Source organism: Camarhynchus parvulus, chromosome 14 (assembly GCF_901933205.1).
Source record: "Camarhynchus parvulus chromosome 14, STF_HiC, whole genome shotgun sequence".
NCBI lineage: Eukaryota > Metazoa > Chordata > Aves > Passeriformes > Thraupidae > Camarhynchus > Camarhynchus parvulus.
This window is the reverse complement of record NC_044584.1, coordinates 13,183,536-13,199,614: the sequence shown is the minus strand read 5'-3', so window position 1 is coordinate 13,199,614 and position 16,079 is coordinate 13,183,536. Positions and strand designations below refer to the sequence as shown.

At 40.4% G+C, this 16,079-nt stretch overlaps 1 protein-coding gene across 1 annotated transcript; it reads right to left on the bottom strand.

Annotated features, from left to right (window-relative positions):
* Nucleotides 1–397: 397 nt before the first annotated feature.
* ERCC4 (ERCC excision repair 4, endonuclease catalytic subunit) lies at nt 398–15,819 on the bottom strand. The gene is made up of 11 exons (XM_030958391.1): nt 15,610–15,819; nt 13,876–14,056; nt 11,379–11,574; nt 9,811–10,018; nt 8,556–8,736; nt 8,073–8,207; nt 7,388–7,498; nt 5,663–6,254; nt 4,861–4,953; nt 4,120–4,232; nt 398–3,086 (listed from the first exon to the last, which is right to left on the bottom strand). Exons 1-11 carry the CDS (start codon nt 15,781–15,783, stop codon nt 2,353–2,355), a joined length of 2,718 nt encoding a protein of 905 aa, XP_030814251.1. The 5' UTR covers nt 15,784–15,819; the 3' UTR covers nt 398–2,352.
* Nucleotides 15,820–16,079: the final 260 nt, after the last annotated feature.

Below are 16,079 nucleotides of genomic sequence, written 5' to 3'. Positions count from 1 at the left end.
TTCACCCAACCCTGTGCTGTGACTGCTTTCAGGCAGAGCCTTGGGCTCTATAATTTCAGGGATAAGTGGTTTCAGCCCACAGGACCTCTCCCACCTTGGAGCAGTCTGTACCTCCTGCCCCAGGAGGACACAGCTCTCACTGGCCATCACACCTAATACAGTGAAATGCCAACGCACAGGAGCAATAATAACATGCAACAACATGTACTTGTGGCTGCTCTAGAGAAAAGGGGCAAATCCTGCATAGAGAAAGAAAAAGGAAAAAGCTTTACAAAAATTCCACACATATAAGCAAAAGGCAATTTCATTAAAATATTTAGCAAATAATTATTTAATTGCACGTTGTGACTTTGATCTAGCACACAACACAAAGCTACAACTTTATCACCCATTACTATACCCTTCATTTTCACCCCCTACACATCAATGCAAAAACTCCAAACCTCACTGACAGAGCTGTGAGAAAACCCCAAACCCACAGTTCATGGAGCACCCTAATGCCCATTGCACAAGCAAAGTTTGTTCTCAAAGGCTGCTCAGCTGCCCTTTTCTGAATCAGGCACCACAGGCCATGCACTCAGGACACTTGGATCCTACTCTGATTTCCAGTTCTCTTAGCACCACTTTACAGGCATTCTCAACCCTCTGCACATCTGCCAACATTAGTTTAAATAAGCAAAAGTCAAAATGGAAAGACTTCTTCTCATATTAAATAAATTAGAATCTAGGGCAATAGAAACCCAAAGATCTGGATTGTAAACCACACACTAAAAATAAAAATGTTTTGATATCAATTCAGCCAAATGATAAACAAGATAATGAACAAATTTTAATCTTACTATGGGTGTATTTAATACTAAAATTTGCATCTGCAGAAAAATGTTCCCTTGGAAACTCATCATAGCTCAACCACAGATTAAAGTTAACAATTCATAATTCACACTTAAAATGCACAATAAACATTTTACCTGAAAGTGCCCAGTACAGTTTTTACCAAACCTGAACACAAAAAATATTTTCTCCTTTCATGAAGGAGATAATATTGATCTGTTGTTCCCCTTAGAATCATATAAATACATGTGCAAGTCATAGATAAAGGTTTTGTAAATAGCAAATGTAAATACATTAGCATGGAATAACACTGGACCAACCCTTTTGGCAATGTCAGTTTGTTACACAGTTGTATCAAAGTTCAGTGTAGAATATTTAATTTAACAATGCACATATTCACAAATGTTTCCCTCTTTTATGCTACACAAAACATTAAAAGTATTATCTTCTAGCTGACAATGGCTTTACTGAGGTTATTGACAGTTGATTTGGGACATAAAAATAGAAGAGCAATAGGACACAAAAGAAGCCAATATTGGAAGAACTTTCAACACTTTTGGAAAACCTTGCTTAGAAAATGACTGCATTATACAAGACAAAATATTCTTTGGTAAAAAGTAACAGTGCCAATGGTATACCCAGATTTTTCACTTTCAAGTGAAAGAGCTATCAAAACTGAGTAAAAAACAAAGCCCCTTAAAAGTATAAGTAAGGCACACTCAAAATTAAGTTGCACTGTGGCACCACAGAATCTCTAGCCAGTTTGACCAAGGGAAAGCACTTTGCAAAATCTAGCAAGACAGAGCTGTACTGGCTTTGGAATGGTAAAAAGTGTAACTGGTAGTAAGGTAAGCAAGCAAAATGTAGAGCATAGCATCCAAATGGATTTTACTGTGACAAAGGCTTATGGTCATGTTCTAAAATTCAGGATTCAGTCCCAGTATAGTCTAAATAAACTCCTGAGCAAAGACCACAAGGTGTTTCACATAACTTCATCACTGTCAATCAAAAAGTGGCAGTTGCCAGAGAGTGAGACATTAAAAATGGCAAAAGCAGTGTTGTATCATGCAGCAGGTCACCCAGACTAATCAAAACACAGCACATTTTTAGCTTGAACAAGGCATCATAACTTTCACAAGAAAACACTTCTATCAGTTAGTCTTAGCACTTAATTCTTATGGTCTTGGTGAAGGTTAGTTAATTCAGTTAGAAATTTATTTCAGTTTTCTAACTGAAATTTCTAATTTCAGTTAGAAATTTAGTTAATTCGGTCGTATTACAGAATTGGTTAAAGTGCTTTAAAAAGAATAAAAATAATTCACATTTCTCTATTAAAAATATTTTTTCCTCTTGAAACTTGCCTTTATTAATAATTAACTCACATATTAAAACTGATGGAATAGCATTAGGAAGAAACAGCTGGTTATCTTAGAGGAGGCATTTATTAAAATATTTCATGTATTTGCCAAAGTACAGTGCCAGAAAAGCTTATCTGTGCTGTGTGTTGAACAATCTCATGAGTCATCTTTTGCTTTTTCCTTTGGCTAGTGCCTCTGCATAGGTCAGGTGAATAAAGTCGAAGAGTTGTGTGGCATTGGCAGCATTACCCAAAATCTTGGCTAGCTCGTCCTTGGACAGTGTCACCAGCTCTGCAATGCTTTTAACGTGGGTCATTAAGGCACGGCAGTTCTTTGCATTAACCCCTGGCATTTTTAGCAGGAAGTCCTGAGGCCCAGGGTTGTACTTGTCTGACTCGGGGAGAATTTCGGAGTCTGCGGTGACGGCCATTGCTGTTTCTGCATTGGGCTGGGGATGGTTTTGTTTCAACTCTTCAAAGACTTCAGCAGTAGCGTGGGGAGAGGGACACCACAGGATTCGTAACTTTGGGAAGTGCAGTGTGAGAAGGGTTAGTTTAGAAGTAACATCATTGCTGGAAATTTCTGGCTGTAAAGAGCCTCGTGGGATCAAGGAGAAGGATTTGTTGGGATCAAACTCAATGAGGAGCACTGGCCGCTTGTAGTAGCGGCACATGGCCACGCACTGTGCGTACAGCCTGCCGTTGTTCAGGGAACCGATCAGATCGCTGATGCTCTTCCGCTCCACACAGATGTCAGGGGTTAGAATATAATCCCCAACTTCCAAAGTCACAGGCTCAATGTCGATCCCACGGCGATGGATCAGTGATGGAAGCTCACTACGGAATTCCCGCATATCCACAATTATGGTTTGCTGGACTCCCTTCTGTTCCTGTCCACCTGAAGAGCAAAATAAACACAGTCATCCCCATACATTCTGCTCTGGTTGTTTTCCTGTGTGCTGCCAAGGCTTCTGCAATGGATGGACTTCTCATCTTAAGTTATACCTCAAATTCAGCAGTACAATAAATATAGACTTCATTTGCCTTTTAACTGTTAGAGAAAAAAATTACTTGCCTAAATATACACTGTAGTTTATGGAGCATGCTCTGCAGCTTGACAGAACTACCATGCTACTTGCTGAAAGCTTTGTATAGGTGACAAAGAAATAGATAAGCTGTAGATGAAAATTATTTAAGTGAATCAGGGAAATCTTTAAAAGGCTGCCTGCAAAACAAGATAATGAAGCTGATCCCTTTTATTTCCAGCTGTTTCCCACAGAAATACAGCACTTTATTGTGGGAATTATGTGTTGCGCTCTACAGATCTGCAGGACACATAAAGAGACTGCAGCACCAAGGCCACAAAAGATGTAATAGCAAAGATTAGAGGCATATGGCAAAGGAGAGCAGGATTATAGAAACAACAGTAAAGAAAAACAGGCAGAGGCACAGCATAGCTGTCAGAGGAAAAGAACAAAAATATGGTCAGAATTGCAACAAAAGGAAAAGGACTACAAAGAAAGTGATCACACCCATAATGTGCAGTTGTTTACCCAGGCAGCATGTTTTGTCAAGATGAAAAGAAATCCCCAACATTTACTAGTTCAAAGACAACACTGCCTTTGACCATCTGCAGACTTCAGTTTCTATGTTTTAATTTCTCTTCCTACAAGCAGCACTAGACAACCTCATAACCAAGAATCTGACAAGGAACAATCCACACGGTATCTGTCTTAATGGTCAAATACTTCATTAACCTGTACTTTCAAAGGAAACCACAGTTCATTGTCACTGGGAAATAATGTTTCTTTAGCATGAAGCCAATGTACAACGTGTGTCTGCCCCAGACACTTTGAGGGAGATTTAAGGTGCAATAGTTAAGGGACTTTTGGAAAGCTCTGGGCTGCAAGCCTGACCTAGGAGCTGCTCACCTGCTTTGCGTGTGTCAGCAGAGACAGAGGCAGGTCTGGCGTCTCTGAGGAGGTCTAAGTTTGTTTCATCTCTTCCTTCTCTTTCTTCAGGAACAACCATGCTGGCCTTCTCTCTAAGGAACCACAAACAAACACACTAAAAACTGCAAATGCAGGAGTAAAGAAGATTGAAACATTTCAATACCCTTCATCCAGATGTAAAATTATATATAGTTTAATACTAAATGCAAGCTCGATCAGAAATCGAATTTTCTCCGTTTTTCTAGTTTTTTCCTTTTACAAAGGAACTAATGACTAGTAATGGCACTGTAACCTGCTGAGAAGGCACTGTCAGTTAAAATACTATCTTATACAGTCTAAGGAAATGTTTTGTTTCCCCAACTGACTTAGGTTATAAGAGCTTTAGAAATTATCTTACAAGAAATGTTACCTACAAAAACACAATTACACAAATGAACTTCATAGACAATTAGGAAACAATTCAGGTGATGCTGCTTAGCCTTTACATTAATATTAAATCCTGCTAAAATTAATAAAAAAAATACCAGGTGCTTTGAAAAGGAAAGTTTTGACTTTTTGGTGATTCTCAATAAGAAAGTATTGACAATTCAATTGACAAAGAATTGAATTAAAAGTTTATTTAAAGCCTTCACACAGTTAAGAACTTCGCTCTATTTAAAATGTCAGCATATTGGGGAATCACATGAAACACTAATTCTAAAGGCAGTTAAACTGTGTTACCGAATGAGTTTTTCGAAGGCCTCCTTCTCTTTCCTCAGAGCTGTGAGGTAGCGCTGCTCTTCCGTGGAGCCCCCATAAATGAGGAAATAAACTCTGTAGGTATAAAAGAGAAAAAAAAAGAGGTCACAAAACTTTGTATTAAGTTAAAAAAATTCACAACCAGTAAATTTAAGGTTCGTAGCAGTAAATGCCTGACAAGTTAGTTAATAACATATTAAATTTTATGTTTTCTCTATTTTTAATCAGTATGTGACATTTATTCATAAAACTGAGTTTTGCAATTTCCAGGTGTATTAAATGCATATACCCAATGTGGTGATCTTTCTGTCAGTTGCTAGAACTGCAAATACTAATTTTCTTTATTGTGTTTCCTTTACTTGCTTCTCTGTTACAGTTTCTGAATTACTGGTCTTCAGCATGAGGAACATGAGGAAATGTGAAAATTAATTAAACCCAAAATGAATCCTTTTCTTTAAAAGTCATATCTTCAGAGACGGTTTAAAATGAGACTACACTATCTGAAAATGATATACTGCCACTAAAATCATTGAAGCAGAGATCTTGGAACTGTTTATTTTTTTTAACAGATATGCTTCTGCTGTTAAGGGACTAAATACCTGCTGGAAAGTAAAAATGATCTTTTGGCTACACCAGACATTCTGCTTTTGTTTAAACTTAAGTGCTCAACAGGAGCACTTGTAGCTAATGAAAACGAACAGCAGCATGTTCTGCATTGACTGCTGACAGTGCACTTCCAATTTTTTCTTTTCAGACTAGAATTACCCTGGCCAAGTCAACTTGCCTCAAAGGCTTCCCAGGCCTGCTTGCCTTGTAGATTTCCAGCTGCCGAACAAAAGTGAGTTCTGCATCATACAGCACAACATATCTGGGTTCTACTTCGTGCAGCACCCGAGTGAGCGCGTAGGGATCCCCACAGCCCTGCAGCGGGTGGATAATTGTCAGTGGGTCCTTGAAAATCCCATAGTAACAATCTGAGGGCAAGCTGAAATCAAAATCTTCAGGAATGGTCTCTTCAGTGTTGCTTTCTTGGCTACCACTTAATTCTTTGTTGTCTTCCACCTCGACCTCCTCTCTCTTTTCCTCCTCAGTTTTCCCTATCATTTGGATTAGAGTCCGGTCTTGCTGCTTCTTCTGTTTATTTTGTTTTGAAGAAGCTGTCAGTTTGGCTTTTTTGGCTTGAGGCCCTGTGTCTGGTTTGGCATTTCCTTTGGACTTCATGGCTTTTCTGTCCTTAATCCACACTTCTCCAGCTTTCTCATCCTTTCCGAAGGTTTTGTTATAAAGTCTTGTTAGAAAAGCTTCTGCTCCAGTAATAATATACTCCCTGAGCTGTGCACAGGCTCGGTCATCACTGGCACAAATGAGCACTTGCCCTGCAGTCAAGAAACAATACCATGTTTACAGCCTGTAATGCTGTGCTTCTTATCCAGCTAAAGCACCTCCCGAGCCAATGGCTTGCACTGATCCAAGCACTGTGCCTGCCAAATGCCTTCACATTCGGCTGCCACAGTTGCTCTGGACTTTGAGAGAATCTAAATTGCATGGCTTTTTGTACCAAATAAAATTAGAGTAGATTAATGGAAGTTCAACATTCCTTTTTCTTACAATGTCTAAATTCATAGTTTTCCTTCTGACCACTGGAAATGAGACAGATACAGTGTGTGTTGAAACATACTCGAACAACTACTCATTTTTAAGATATGGAATAAGAGAGAACTTAATTTAGACCATTCTAATTTGTCAGCTGTGTTAGAGAGTCTACAAAACACATGTTTCACACAGTATTATTGACATTGGTGAATAACAATTCTCTGCAAGCTGACTCAGATAAACTCCTACAGCACTGGGAGAGAGAGCCAGTTCTTACCCAGAGTCAGAACACTGTGGGTGGGAGAAAAGAGCACTTTTTTACCCTTACTATTTCCAAAAATAAAACTTGCTAAATTTTAAGGGAATGAAAAGCCCTAAAATAGGAAAGGCAGCAAAGCAGTTAGACTCTCTTCCCTGCCTCCTAATCTCTACCTCATTTATATGCAACCCATGCAAAGCAAATTTTCAGGTGCATGAGAAGAATATGCAAGTTAGAAAGGCTGTAAGACAGAATCCCTATTTTTGTTTTGAATCCAAACTTCAGAAATGAGTGAATGGTACCTTGATCATTATAAATCTCCATATCTGTTTTATTTGGCTTGGAACTAAGGTATCAGTACATTACTGAAATGTAACCTAAAATGCTTTTTCAGAATAATGCAGGTTCTTTCCTAAAAAGTATTGCCTTGTAGGAACAGCATTTCTCTTTTAGAGCAAGACCTAACAAAAGTTTAATTTTACATAGTTTATGTACATAATGTACAGAAATTCCTCATCTTGAGGCCACAAATTACTAAATTTAAACCAGCTCTTTGATAAAACTACAGAAAAGGGTTAGTTCCTTCTCTCCAAGGTCAAATAGAAGTACAAACCAGTAGAATTCATGGAAAACTTGCATGATTTCGTATTCTCTCACCTGGACCGCCAAGGTTGTCACTGTTCTTATTCTCATTTTCAATCTCTTTCAGTACTTCTCTCAAAGCTTCCCATTTTGGGTTACTTTCTAGAACCAATTCCCTTTTCAGTTCTGAAACAAAGTAAGATTGAACATAGCAGCTCTTGCAGGCAAAATATCCTTCAGACTTTTAAATCAGTGGTTAGATGTCATTAGTGTGATCGTTGTTGGCACATATGATATTCAACAGCCTACATATGCAACTTGTTATGCTAATGAGGTGGAGAACACTCTTAAATTTAAAAATGGAGATAAATGCTTTTGTGAAGCAAAACACTGAAGTATTCACTCATTCTTCAATTCTGAAACTCCTGAATATATTTTTCAATAAAAGCAACCACAGCCTCCTACTCTTTCACATAAGATAATAAAGATGAAGCTAAACATCAGTGTAATGCAAGAACAATTTCACAAAAGCTCTTCCAGTGATCAGCTGAGCAAGCTTAGGAGAATCCCTACTTCGTGACTCTTTTATGTTGTTTATCATATGCTTTTGGAACTAAGATTATATCTCAATTTATCCCAGCTAACAGACTGAGATCCTGAGCTGTGGAAGTTCATGCAGGAACCAGAGTACAAGTAATAATATGCAGAACACTTGAAATCGTGTGACACTCTTAAACTTAAAATTAGGAATGATCAGTACCATTTTCCTTCTTTACATCACGTTTTTCAGAACCTGAGCCTTTGCCTTTCTGATTCAGTTTCTCATCTGCAATGCGATAAACTCGAGCTCGAGCATTCACAAACATTGAAGTGCTGGAGTCAAGGAACAGCCAGCCTGGAGAGGAAATGAGAAGGAAGCAGTAGTAGTTTGACATCTGCAATGTGTATGTGTTCCAACCCTCTGCAATAAAAGCCCCAGATCTTCAGCTGGAATACCTGCCCTACCTGCTTGCTGTGTAATCACCAGCTTAATAAATGACAAAAATGTGATGCAAATCTCACTCTGTTAAGTAACAGCAGTTAAGTGGGAAGATGAAAGAATTTTCTGTCAATAAAAACCTACGTCCTTATGGCTGGTTGTGTAAAACCTAATTAGATACCTTCATATGTTTGGGAATCATAATTAAAAACATCAACATTGCATCGTTTCATGCATTAACTTGTATGGTTATTCCATGTTTACCTGAATTCTCACCAAAAGCTTTTTCACTTGCTTTCAGTGACTCCAGGAGATTAAGGAAAGTGACACAATCATACTGGGTTAGATACAGTAGCAAAGTACGTAGGACCTTCAAATCCTGCACCAAAGACTTTGTCTTAGCTCCAAGCTGATGCCAAAGAGGATCTAAATAGTGGCGGATTGTCTGGAAATTAAAATTGGAAAATTTGGAGTGTCAAACATACAGTATTGCAACAAGCTGAGAATGCACTTTAACTTTACAGGGGACACTCTGGTTTCCCAGAGTTATTAGAGATACCAAAATAAATATGTACTAGTGAGATATCTGTTTTGATATAAGTTACCATATTTTAGCAAAGTTAACATAATACAGATGTCTTTATGAAACACATTTCAGCAATTAGCATATATAATTTAATGCTTTCAGTAAACTTCTTCCTCTCCATCTATTAACAAAATACTGGTAAAATTATAAAAAACCACCCTTATTTTACTGGTACTGGCCTGTTGTAATTAGTATCTAATGTCCTTCACTTAGGTACAGAAAAAACCATTATAATGTCATTTAGTGTCCAAAATCAAGATAGGTACCATGAAGATGTGCAACTTATAGAGCCCAAGAAAGAACCTTCAAATATTTAAAGTACAGAAAGCCTTCCATCCAGATTAAATCACAGTTAACCAATAACTGTGCTGCACTATGACAGTTGATTTCACCCTAACAAAAGCATATGTGTGCCAAACATTGCAGATCTGTCAAAAATAGCGCTGAACCCAAAGTTATTGACATACATAATGATTAAAGATACAGCAGATGCATGCATGTACATGTTGTCTATTACACACAGTGCTTCTCCTACTAGAGAAAATAAACAACACAAGCAAGAAATTCAGAAGGAAAAAGGGAGTATGTGTATGGCAATTACTGATACTTATCTACAAAGTATTCTGAGCTGAAGTTGCAGCTGTCTTTTTAATAACAGCAGCAACAATTATTATTATAACCATGAATTGAGGGGTTCTTACTCTTGGGACTTTGGAAATGAAGGAAGAACAATAACACCAATACATCAAAAACCCTACTGGCAACTGTCACATCACCATTCCATCCCCTTGTACCAGCAATAAACATGTCATGGGAGAGCACTCTGCTGCTGCTGGTTATTTATTTTGCAAATAACATTTCTGTCTGCATGGCAGGCACTTTGGAGATCTATATCCCATTACTTAGACACTGCAGAACAATCAAAATTGTTACCTTGTCAAAAGGTTTAGCAATAGCATTCTCTAAAGATAGATCTTCTACTTCAAGAGCTGGGTTGTAACGTTTCAATTCCTTCAGACACGCATTCAGAATGTCCAGGATTGCAGTCTGGATAGCAAGCATAGCAGGGGTCATTGCCACGTGTATTTCCACCACTTCAGGCTTATGCTTCTCTAAAAATGAGTGCACTGCTATATGAAATCTAAGAGAAAAACAGCTTCTTAAGATTTACATGGAGAGTTTTATTTGACTTAGAAGTATTCAAAAGTTTGTACAAACTACAGTTACAATTATTTGAAATGTAAACAACTAAGTTAATTCCAAAATAATTTTCTACTGATGTGAAGACTGCAATCTTATGAACAGCCTTGGAAAACCATCTGTTCCACAATTATGACTGTAGTCATTCTAGTCATGTGAGCCTACAGTGCTGGTGAATGATCCATGGAAAATTACTGCACTGGATTCTGCATCATCATCAAACATAACAAATATTAAAATAAGCCCAAAAAATCATGTAAGAGAAAAACTGGAAGGGGTTCATAAATTCCCTGAAATCACATGGCTGCACCAGCAGATTTTATGATGTTCCAGCTTGCAATAACAACCTGCAGGTCCTTGTTGGAACCCAACAAGGGTTGTCCTTGGAGCCACTCCAGCTGCACAGATCCAGAGATGCCACCTGACTGTTCCTGACAGGACGAGGCTCAGAGAAACCCATGGCTGCTGACCTCTGCAACTCCATGGACATTTCCCTTACTGCAGCCTGCAGCCCCAGGTCTTTTCATGGAAGTCAAGGAAGGAAATCTAGAGAGCTTCTACTCAACCTTTCCTACCCCAGGTATGTCCACTTCTACTTCCCTGGGATATTGAAAGACTGTTAAGGAATTTACAATGCAGAGGAGCCATTCATTAAGATGGAGTGAAACACATTCCAGCCTGGACTAACAGAACAAATGGGCACAGCTCCTGCCCAGGGCAAAAGCACTGACTGGGTCATCAGTGTTCAGTTCCTTTTGTGGATCTGCTCCTGGAAGACTCTGTGCATGCTACATTTTGGCAATTCGTTTTTTAATGGTCATCAAGAAATGTTCTTCATACACAGCATAGGTGTGTAAGAAGATTGAAATAATCTGACATGTAGATAGAGATGCATGGAGTTTCATAACAGCTGGAAACAAACATGTCCATGAATAGCAGAACTGAGAGAATGTTTTCCTGCAATTTCATGGCTTAAGTACTCTTGTTTAGTAAGAGAAGTTTTTCTTAAACTATTAAGAATGTCTTTTTGGTGCAACTTCTGCTGACTAACAGGAGAGCTCCGCCATAAGGTTCATTCCCTTAATACAGTCAACTGAAGTCCATTTTCTAAAATACTCTCAGAAATTCAGCATCTTTAAGACCACTTCTGTCAAAAACTGAAACAATTTTGTTTGGGAATAGAGGAGGGAACACAGATTAGCAGAGTGACTGCATACACCTCGTTTTCTTGGGAATCCACTGTACCATCCTTCATCTTTCCTCTAAGTTTAACTCTCCAGTGAAGTAAAGAAGTGCCTCACCTTGGCCACAGATAAAGCTTCCCAACAAAAAGATTTTTCATCACTCTTTCCACATGACAAAAGCCAGTGTTAAATGCAACTGCATTATCTGTAAAAGCTTTAATGAAGCCTTGCTTGTTCTTCTGGCGATAAAGTCGCAAGATGAACGCCTCCTGACAGGACTCAATGATTCTGTGTGCTTTGTACACCAAAATGCCTGTCAAGAGAAAAAAAATAATCAAGTTTAAAAAAAATAAATACAGAAAGGTCCAGGTTTGTACAGATTTTTCCTCACAACTGTCTTATTCTTCTACTGTTGTTTAAATACAGGAATTTAAGTCTTCTAAAATGAAGGCTGAACAAACTTTCTGGGGTTGAAACAAGTGACTCCTCAGTTTCAGTACCATGGAATTGCCAAATAACAGAACTGGGTTAATAATGCATCTTTAACAGGAAAAAAAAAAGCTTGTGAATGGGTGGCAGGACTTACTAGCTAGGAAAATTTTCTACTCCTGAGGCATAACTTGAACTTGAGCCTTTTAAGAGCAGGAAAAGCAGATGCACAACATAACACATTGTTACAACAAAGCCAGTTTGATGTGTTTGAGGCTGTGATAGTTGAATTCTTTTGTTTAGAGAAATTCTGGAATTACAGACTTGTCATGTAACTTGAATTGGTAACAGTTCAAGTGTTATACAATCAAAGAACTTCTGAAAACATTTATTTTGCTTTACTCTCCCATATTCACACTCAAGGCCAGCAAGTATTATCAAATACATGAGTACGCCACCAGTTTTCTTCATGGCTATAGGTGCAGTAGGAGTAAAAGACTTTTCAAGCACATTTCAATAAAGAGAAATGAAACAGGAGTTTAATTTAATTATGTGGTTGAGGCAAACATTTCTGGAGTTCACAGTTCACTCAGCCAAGACCTGCTACACCAAGGCTTGTTTTCTCCTCATGCTAATCATGTTAAACAGCACATTGCATTATTTTCCCTCTCCCCCTACTGAATTCAGGCCTATGTGCTATCTGTTCACAGCTTCCAGGGGAACCATAAATGCCTTTCTAAAATGGAAGCAAAGGACATCAAACACCACAGGTTTTACCATATGCCTACATAAGCTAATAAACTTACAGAGCATTCAATTTCTCTAACAAGTCTCCTCAACTCAGCACACAGCCATTGATTTTAATATGCCTTTGCTTGCTAAATGAAAAAGTCTCCAGAAAATAGACTTCCATATAACTGCTCACCATTCATAATTAAGTCCTGAAATAATCCACTACAAGGTATTTTTCTATCTAGATATTGTTAAACCTGTCCTATGAAGCAAATTTTTCCATACATAATAATGATCATCTCTGAACACCTTACAAATTTTTCAAGATATGACCCCAGATGGACATGACAGGAAAGACAGAATTCCTAACAGGTCAGTAAGACTTTGTTTATTGTAATACCTTCCTGCTTATAGTCACCATATATCTGCTTATGAAGGAGTTCACCCCTGCTCTGTAAGCCTTGGTAGAAACAACTTGCCACTTTTTACTACACCAACTTGCATCAGTTTCACTGTGCTGTCATGTACATAATTTCTACTCAGCTAAAACCACCAGGAATAATTCTGCTTTACTGCAGTGATAATTTCTTATCTTCATTTAGCTGGATTTATGAGTTCATCAGATGTTACTTCACATGATTTTACAAACTACATTTTTAACACTTAGAGAAGCTTTTGCTGTTATCTCCTCATGAAACACTACTCCAAGATTTTTTTGTACAACCTCACACACAGACAAGGCACACAGACCCCGGTGTAGGGAGGGTGGGAATGAAGCCACCAGTCGATTGCAGCTGCTCTCACACCGACCTCTGGTGGCAATGCAAAACCTGTCACAGCTCTGTGGCACTAAAGGACAGCACCAGTTTCAAAACTTTACAGTATTTCTTCTTTTCATCTTTTTTTTTTCTTCTTTGGTAGGGTAGGAAGGTAAAGAGGAAGGAGTCAAGGGAAAAAGAGAAATTACCACAGGTTGCCCAGAAAACCTATTCACGTCTTTTGAATTTAGAAATCTGGTGTTCTTCAACTCCAGCATAAAAGTGTTCAAAATGTTTTACAGTAGAACTTGATGTAGCTTGCTAAAAGGAAGGAAGTACAGCTTCTGAAGCAGAAACTCACATGCCTCTAAGCATACAATATTCAGCTAGGTTTAATCATTAAGATTAAGATTATTAAGACCCCAGGACACTATTTCACCAAGTGCAATCAATTATTCTTCTTTGAAAGCCTTTTTAAACTGTATAATTAAATAAGGCAAATGAGTTGAGAGGAAAAAAAAAAGAACAAAAGAACTACATATTTGCTCCTTTTACCTCAGTCTTGGTGGGGTGGGGGGGAAAGGAGTAACTTCAACCTCAATACCTGTTAGTAGAATTCTTCATATAGAATTTTTTTTTAAGCTTTGTGTGTTTTCAAACGGAACATTCTTACCTTTATTTCTTTAAGCTCTTACCAGTAATGAGATTGGCAGGAATTCTGTCAGTAAGGAAATCTACCACAAGGATCCGACTCGTTGCAAAGATGACTCCTCCTTGTGTATAGAATTCATATCGAGTATTATTTGCAATTTCATTGGTAACACGTCGAGGGAGATGAACAACTCCATCTGACCTCAGCTGATCAATAAAATACTCCTAAACCAAACACAATAAAAACACAAGACATTATTGTGGTATCCAGAGAAAGGGATCTATAGAGCACCTTTATTTCACTCTGGTAATTTATATACTCTGGCAATTTTGAGGACCTGTCAAAAACAAGACATGGCAGTATAACATACTAGAAGAAGTCGGAATTATTATGATTTTTTTCTTTTTTTCTTCTTTGACATACTTTCTTCAGTTTCAAACTCATCTAGGTGATTTTAAGAAAATCTACATAGTCAGTAGTAACCAGACAATACTTACATAAAAATGAGCAACTGACACTTCAAGGAGCTTATATTTTCTTGTATTTCAGTATCTCATTTTCAGAGAAAATGCAATTTTAATACTGCCTTAAGAACAGAGAATTGGGAAGAGATCATCTTTTAGTGCCATCACCTATAGTCATGAGATGACTACAGCAGGTAAATCATATACACCAAGCTTAATCTTACAAACTACAGCTGTGATCTTTATTCACCTATGGTTGCTATAAAACGTCCCCCAAGACCTCCCCTTCCAGATGGTGGGAAATTTGCCTGGTTCCAGAGAAAAAAGAGCTGCCTTTTTTTGTACAATTAGGGACAACCCAACAAGTCTGACAAGCACGTTTCATCCCTTTCTCCTCACTGGTTACTAATAAGTTATGCATTTGTTTTAGCTCATTAGTGTTACTAGGACTTCACTGTGCTGCAGGAGTAGAAATCCAACTGCCCCGATCCCAAATGTGCGTGGTTTGACAGCTTCCCCAGGACCTGGGGGTGGACAACAAGCCGTCCCTGAGCCAGCAGTGCCTTGTGGCCAAGAAGGCCAAGGAGATCCTGGGGTGCATCAGGAAGAGAACTGCCAGCAGGTCGGGGAGGTGACCCTGCGCCTCTGCTCAGTGGAGTGCTGGGTCCAGTTCTGGGCACCTCAGGACAAAAGGGACACGGAGCTCTGGGAGCAGAGGGTGACAAAGAGAATGAGGGGACTGGAGCATCTCTCGTGAGGAAAGGCTGAAGGAGCTGGGGCTCTTCAGCCTCCAGAGGAGATGGCTGAGAGGAGATCTCAGCAGTGCCTGTCAGTGTGAGCAGGGAGGGCTCAGAGCAGGGACCGGGCTCTGCTCCCTGGCCCAGCAATGGACCAGGAGGAACGGGCAGGAACTGATGCCCGCGAAGTTCCACCCGAGCACGAGGAAGAACTTCTCGTGTGAGTGACCGAGCCCTGGGACAGATTGTCCAGAGAGGCTGTGGAGTCTCCCTCTCTGGAGATATTCCAGAACCGTCTGGACACAATCCTGTGCTGTGTGCTCTGGAATGACCCTGCCTGAGCAGGGAAGCGGCACCAGATGAGCACTGTGCTCCTTACCAGCCTGACCCGTTCCGTGGGCCGGTGCACAGCGTCCGGCCCGCCCCCCGCGCTGCCCTCACCGGAGCCCGCACACCCTCCCGCCAGCCCGGGGAGCCGCTCCGCCGGCCGCGACAGCCACAGAGCCGCCGGCCGCCCCCGGGCCGCGCCCGCCGCAGCCGGGAGGAGAAAGGGCGGGCGCTGGCAGCTGCCCTCACCTCCTCGGCGGGGCTGGTGTTAAGCACGAGCACGAGGCTGGCGGGCTCGCAGTAGAGGCGCAGGAAGCGCAGCAGCAGGCGGTCGATGCCGAGCCCGCGGGCGCACACGACGAGCCCGTCGCGGTGGAAGAGCTCCAGGAAGATCTGGCTCTCGTGCTCCAGCAGCGCCGCCATCGCGGCACTGCTCCCGCGCACGCGCGCGCGCGCGCGCTCCCGGACAGCGCCCCCTGCCGGGCCCGCGCGCGGTCCTCCAGGGCGCGCGGGGGTCCCGGGCGCGCGGACAGGAGGGTGCCTCAGGGAAGTGTCCGTCCCCTCACGGATCCCACAGCGGGCGGGGACGGGACCCCACACACGGGCTCCCACTGCGGCCTGATGAGCCTCCGCTTCTCCCCGTGCGGGGAGTGTGTGCCGAGTGGAAATGCGAGGTAGCCGGTCCTCTCCAATCATTTTGTGTTTGGGTTAGATACGAG